At 34.9% G+C, this 6,872-nt stretch overlaps 1 protein-coding gene across 1 annotated transcript; it reads right to left on the bottom strand.

The window, feature by feature from the left end:
- Positions 1–4,402: 4,402 nt before the first annotated feature.
- LOC113288584 (probable N-acetyltransferase HLS1) lies at positions 4,403–6,510 on the bottom strand. The gene is made up of 3 exons (XM_026537667.1): positions 5,926–6,510; positions 5,567–5,772; positions 4,403–5,483 (listed from the first exon to the last, which is right to left on the bottom strand). Exons 1-3 carry the CDS (start codon positions 6,097–6,099, stop codon positions 4,625–4,627), a joined length of 1,239 nt encoding a protein of 412 aa, XP_026393452.1. The 5' UTR covers positions 6,100–6,510; the 3' UTR covers positions 4,403–4,624.
- Between the last annotated feature and the right edge of the window lie 362 nt (positions 6,511–6,872).

Here is a 6,872-nt window from a genome sequence, read left to right as displayed (position 1 = left end):
AAACAGATCTAAAGGAAATTAAAGGATATATCAACAAATCATCTCCAGTGATTGCGTGGGAGATGAAGACATCTTGCTTGATGCTATTATAAGTTTAAAAACAATCCCATATTGGGAGTGTAATTTCATCCCTAGGATTTGCAATAAATTTACGGACAAACTAGCTAAGTTTAGCAGAAGATTTGGTATTACTAGAGTATGGCTTGATAGTCCTCCTAGCATTATTGAAAACCAACTATTGTCAAACAATGCCAATGCACCTGTTTTAACTTAATAAAGCTTTTAATCTTTAGCATCAAAAAAAAAAAAGGTTCGTATCAAAAACACGAGTACTTCATCTAGTCCATGCGCACAATTTGTAGTGTTGATGTGTAGATGAGTTTTCAGTGGCTGATCTATACCTAGACTTGGGCTGGCTTAGGCCACCTCCAAGTTTAGAAAAAAAATTAAAATAGATAGTGGAGCTTAGCCAATGATAATACAAACCCAGCTGAAATTGTTATCAAACCACCCCTATCATGCATAAACTTGTTCCAAGCCACTCCTAGTTCAGCTCCCTGTGATTTTTTACATGAACGAGGGACAATCCGTACCCATTTGGTTGACATCCTTTAATTTAACTTCATTGCTTTTGCTTTAACTAAAGCTTGTGCTTAATTATTGGTTAATTCAATTAATGGGAGACAACCAAACTTAACAACCGAATTATGTATGCCACTAAACCTCAACCTCATCACCACGAATGCTAGATCAGAAAAACACTACTAATTAATCCGTGAGCTTAATTATTCTCCATTTGTCCCTCTTGCTTTTTACTACCTTATTCTACTTTATTTCTTTTGTGATTTTTTTTCCCATTTTTGTCTGGTTTTCCTTTTGCATTGGATTTTAGAATACACAGAGATATGCAAGCACATTTAGCCTTTCATAAAGTTCGATCTTGATTTATATGTGAAGCATAAATCTTGCAATATTAAAAAGAAAAATACGTGCATATTAGCCTTTCGAAAAGATGAAATGTACATGAGTATATCGTGATCATATTGCTTCCGTAAAATAAATAAATTCAGTTGACATTGTTTAGATTATCACTACGTTTGAGCCACAAAAATAAGATCATGGATATCTTTGTTCTTTCGTTTCTTTTGGTTTTAAGAAAAGAATGTGTGCGGATTTACATGGCTTATCCATACTTGCACTTGAAGGTTTTAATACGGCCTAAGATTTTTAAGTTGGGGGTGATGGCATACGCGTAACGCGCCTAACCGGACAAGATTCTAAATCCAATCAATAAATCTAATGTGGGATTTTGCGGTCTATTCAGACCAAATGTGAGTTTAAGGTGCAAATGAAAACACCCATACATACAAATCCATCTCTGTCTCTCTTTATGCACAAAATCCAAACTTGTTAAATATTTGCATCAAAATATTCGATTTTGCGTATCTTAACCAGGGATTTTGGTTCCAATCAAATCAACACATAAACATGTCTGCTACATTCATTGAGCCCTCAACGTCAATGCATGCTGCTCTAGTTAAGTCCCTCTCATTTCCGATGGGCATGTTCCGTTGATATCTATTTGGAAGTTGGGTCGGCCCCATAACTTACATCTATTGTCCAAACAGTTCCATGATTTCAGTCCAATTATCCACTCTACTCGCATATACATGTAAGTAACGAACAATCAGCGCACATATAAAACATTTTTAATCTGGCAACATCACAGCCAAACCACGTGATATGATTTGGTGATTAGTCATAAATCCTCAACCAGAAAATGTTAAGTATGCTATGAAAACCACACATAAATAGACTAATTAGCCAGAAACTAACCAAATGACTTTCTATTCATAAAAAGCAATAAAGTATACATCATTAAAAAAAGGAAGAAATAAGTCGCTTTCAAAAAAAAAAGGGGTAGGCGACAAAGACAGAACCAGATATATACGTTTTAGGCTTTTCTTGTTAACCTCTCCTCCCAAATGAAACTCCTAACTTTGTCCAAACAAAAATCATCAAATTAAGCCAAAAAAGAGGATCTTCTTTAAGGAAAATCATTTCCGAAACACAAGAAAAAGGAAGAGGGTCCTTAATTTATACACCTCTTCCTTTAGTTAGAAAGTGTAACTCCCAACTATGCCCAAACAAAAATCACCAAATTAAGGCAGAAAAGAGGATCTTTACGTAGGAAAATCAGTTCAAGACACAAGAAATTGGGTCCTTAATTTATACACCTCTTCGTTTTGTTGAAAGTGTATCCACAAATAAAACACTAAACGAACAAACGAACCCGTATCTTTCATTTATACCTCCTCTCCTCACATCAGCAAATAGCACCTCTTCCAGTCCTTTAAAAAGCAAAGGAAAGAAATAACTAACAAATCCAAATTAAGTTGTAACGGCTCACACCTCTGATTATAAAAATCTCCCCTCTCCCAAGTTGCACCTTTTTCCGCAATGCAGTCAATGCGTATTTAGAGGTGATTTGCCTAATTTGATCGGGCGCCATGGATTTTAATTGGGGTCTCCCATCAGAGAACATAAAAGGTCATCCTACCCTAATTTGGGTCACCACTTATAATTTTGTTTTCAAAATGGTTAAAATGTCCCTGAATAATTAGTGATAATCTTATTTAATTAAAGTTTAACATTTTTCTTTCCAAATTTTTTGTTTGCCAGATCTGTATGAAAAATCGTCATGGTATTGAAGTATTTCAGTGACGACTCTAAACAGTCGTTAATGTTTCGACTGTTTCAGTGAAGACTCTAAACAGTCATTATTTCCTATAAAAGAGTCGTAATCTGACGACTCTAAACAGTCGAACCGCTTCAGTGACGACTCTAAGCCTTCATTAATGTTTTGACTGTTTCAGTGACAATTTTAAATAGTCGTTATATCCTATAAAAGAGTCGTGATTTTCTTAGAAGAGTTATTAATGGAGGAAATATACGACTGTTTGGAGTCGTCATGTACATAATCAATTCCCTGACGACCCTTTGAAAGAGTCGTTATTGTTTTTATTATGTATATGACGACTCCAAACAGTCGTTATTGTTTTTGAAGTGTCTTTACTGATAATCGTTATTCTCTAAAAAGAGTCGTTATCTTCGAAGAGTCATTAATGGTAGAAATTCATTAAAGGGTCGTAATAGAATTGTATACGACCATGACGACCCAGAAGGTCGTTATTATCTTTGAAGGGTCGTTAATCTAGAGTTGTTATTTGAAAGAAAAAAAATTAATCAAAAATAAAACAGTATTTTCACAATCGGATGAATACACGCCGATAAATTTGGGGTGCAAATAAAATGCCAGCCCCAATTAAATTTCATGCCCCCAATTAAACGAGGGTGATTTGCCGACTATAGCTTCAGCTATTTCAAGAGCTTTGCGAGTTTCTTGTGGATGAAAGTCACTTTAAAAGAAAAAAATCTGATATGGCAACCCGTCAAAAGTAAAAGGCATTATTTGGAAATAATAAACAACGCCAGCCAATTTAATGTTATGGATCAAATCGATTTGGCAATGTCTCAATCATTTTTGTTATTAATAAGCTTAGGGCAATTTTCATTTTGTCCTAGATTCACGGATTTCTTTCCACCTGGTATATTCATAAGAAATACCTTCAAAATTTTTTTGTATTCAAATTCCTTATTTTCGTGAAACAAAATATGATTTAATGTCAAGTCTGTATAATTCTCATTCTTAAGACAAGTACTGAGACTTATTCACCACTGTATACTGTCTCTGTTTTTGGAAGAAGAAAAAAAAAGTTATTATCATTTTTCTAATTTAACCTCGTAAATTTTACACAAAATTGGTTAAAAAGATCAAAACCAACAATTTCTGGGTGGAAAGGACATTTAGATTTTGATACTGTTTAAATGGACAAAAATGTAAAACTAGCCAGGATGCAAACAGTTTCATCCTGCCTATTTTTAAATACTTTTTCTTATTTTAAATTTACACATGATGCATCCAGTTTCATCCTCGCTATTTTTTAAGTTTAAGCCGGGATGAATCCAGTTTCATCCTTATTATTTTTTTTTGTCCATTTCACCCATACTAATTTTTACTCGTCCATTTGAACCATGTTTTAAAAATATTTGGACAAATGCTCGTTTTCCGTAAATTTTACACTCGCTTTCAACGAATATGAACTTGTATGCATTTGGAAACCAACTTGCAAGATGGTACGGATTAAGATAACGAAATATATAGCGATTGACCTTTACAAGAGTACTCCCTTTACAATTGTCAAAGAAAACAATTTCAGATGGCAATGTTGCCGAAAGTTATTTAGCAATTGGAGGATGGTGATTGAAATATTTTTCGACAAAGTTCCCAAATGTAGACCACACACTACTGCACTATGTCTATGAATGATTCTTTCCAAAATGTTAAAGACCAATATTCTTGATTTCAATCTCGCCACATAACAGTTACACTTACACCAAAACAAGCCTAAAAAAACAGAAAAAAAAAACACACAGACCATATAACAACACCCCAAACAAAAATTGGTGTATTTACAAAGAGAATTGGATTTCCATCTCAACTCTCAAAAGCCAAAAAAACAAAAGAAAAATCTATCTTTCTTTCTTTCATAATATTTGCTACTCAAAATTCTCTTGGATCCACAAAAATAGAGAGACCAGGTTTAGATTTAGCCCAGTCACCAACTGACCCATCACTATAGTCCTCTCGAAATCTCTTTATGCACCAAAGGTCCTCAGGGCACGACAGGCTATTCCAGTGAGGAATGCCGCTTTTAACCGGTTCGCAGCTTGCTATCTCGGTTGCAACTACACCACACCCGTTCTCTTTAGCCAAATTATGTGCAAAACCACACAGTGATTTCGTCAATTTGGCAGACTCACTTCCTTCTCCACCGATTCCATACAAGAAATGCAACCCAAATGGTTTAAACACCTCCGGAATGGACGGTATGCGCAGCCAAGGGAATGCACGGTCCATCAACCGCGTAGTTTTGGCGAGCCCGCGACGAATTTTCGACGCACCCCTGACTTCCAGAGTGAAAACTTCTTTGCAATTCCAAACACTTAAAACAGCCCATGACTCGGGTGGTGTTGATAAAAACTGATTCACATCTAAAACGTACGAATCAGAATCAGTTAACACGGCAACAAAAGTACCCAAACTGAGTTTATTATTCAAAACCGAGTCAACATCACGAGGAAAGAACTCAATAGTGGAAAACCGATGTCGATAGAGAATTTCAGCATCAGAAGGAGTGAGTTGAAATATTTTAACTCGTTTAGATATCTTAACTCGGTGCGCGAAAACAGGTTGAACTAATATTGATGGAGTCCGGAATTTAGTATATCCACATTTCTCTGTAAATAATCTCACTGATGCTTCGTTATCTTTATCAGTCGCCATGTATGAATACTCTCCTCCCATTTCTCTAAACCAGTTTTCTATCTCTGAAATCAATTTTTGTCCGATACCCAATCTCCTGAAAATCAAAACCCAAAAAAAAATAATTAAGTTTTTGAAATTCTGATCATCATCAAAAATGAAACTGAAATCAATGGGTACCTGTGAGAAGGAGAAACACGGAGGCCTAGGACGTAGGCAACTTTAGTATAGATAGGAAGGGTTTTGTGGTGATGTTGATTAGAATGAGAAGAAGAATTTTCATTTTTTCCATTTCTGGATAACTTCTTTCCACATGTAACGGTTTTGACACAACCTCTGATTAGACCCACGATTTCTTTCTCTTCTTCTTCACCAATTTCAGCAACCTATTTTTGGCAAAAAAAAATGAATAAACAATAAGAATTCCAATACAAACAAAATTAAAGAATAAAAATTTGAATTATTATTAAACAAATTTGATTAATTTATTAATTAAGAAGATAACAAAATAGAAGAAGAAGATGGATAATACTAATTACCAGCATGAGGGAAGCAGGAGAATGGCGAACTCTGCAAATGGGGTCACCTAACATATCAGTGAAGAGAGACATTTTACCACTTGGACCAACTTCACATCTTCTTTCTACCTTTTCTACTCCTATAAAATCTTTCTCTGAATCGTACTTTCTTACAGTTATTCCATTCTCTTTCATTTCTCTCTCAATGATACACAACTGGTTTTGTGAAAAGAACACTACTATTTTTAAGCAAGCAGAGAAGATTTTAGAAGAAACAGAGAGTTTGAGTGTCAAATAACAGTGAAGAAGAAGATAAGCCAAAAACTGGTGTAAGCAGAGTGGGATTGGGATTTTGAGTAACAATTAAAAGCAAGAGGCAATGATTTATATAGAGGAAGGTGGAGGGCAGGCAATGATAGAGAGAGGGGTTTAAATGACAAATTATTATTAAGTGGAATACAAAATGGAGAAGAAGAAGAAGAAGAGGAAGAGAAATCGCTCGAATCACGTGTGAAGAAGAGGTCACCTTTTTAAATCAGTTGAGATCTGTTGAACGCTTTCTCTTTCCATTTTGTTGTTTTTTTAGAGAGAGAGAGAAAGCGACTCATAATAACAGCCAGCCTCCTCGTTTCTCTCTCAAACTTTCATTTTCTGTTATCGACTCTTCATAAACCAGAGCCAGCTCAGTGAAATTATAACTGCAATTTTTTTTACTAGAATACAAAATTACAAAAAGTGAAATACAAAAAGTAGGATTTAGTATGTTTAGTATACTACGGCAGATACTTAATCTGTGGTTGAGATCGTTTTGATTCCACGGCTGAACCGTTTTCTTAGTTTTTATAGCAAATATAGTTTCTCTCAGTACAAACGACTCCATTATCATTGGGGAAATTAGAAACACAATTGTGGTCCATGAAAGAAAAAAAAAAAACTTTTCATTTTCTTTTTTTCAAAAGTAAGGAGTA

The sequence above is a fragment of the Papaver somniferum genome, chromosome 6 (genome assembly GCF_003573695.1).
Source record: "Papaver somniferum cultivar HN1 chromosome 6, ASM357369v1, whole genome shotgun sequence".
NCBI classification, from domain to species: Eukaryota; Viridiplantae; Streptophyta; class Magnoliopsida; order Ranunculales; family Papaveraceae; genus Papaver; species Papaver somniferum.
Note: the sequence above shows the minus strand (reverse complement) of the source record. Positions and strands in the feature narration are given on the sequence as shown.

What these genes read in the sequence shown, in the direction of transcription:
- LOC113288584 (XM_026537667.1), bottom strand. Translation starts at nt 6,099, where the DNA reads ATGAAAGAGAATGGAATAACTGTAAGAAAGTACGATTCAGAGAAAGAT. An exon ending in CTCCTGCTTCCCTCATGCTG is followed by an intron (nt 5,773 to 5,925) that starts GTAATTAGTATT and finishes TGCCAAAAATAG; the next exon opens with GTTGCTGAAATTGGTGAAGA. An exon ending in CGTGTTTCTCCTTCTCACAG is followed by an intron (nt 5,484 to 5,566) that starts GTACCCATTGAT and finishes TTTGATTTTCAG; the next exon opens with GAGATTGGGTATCGGACAAA.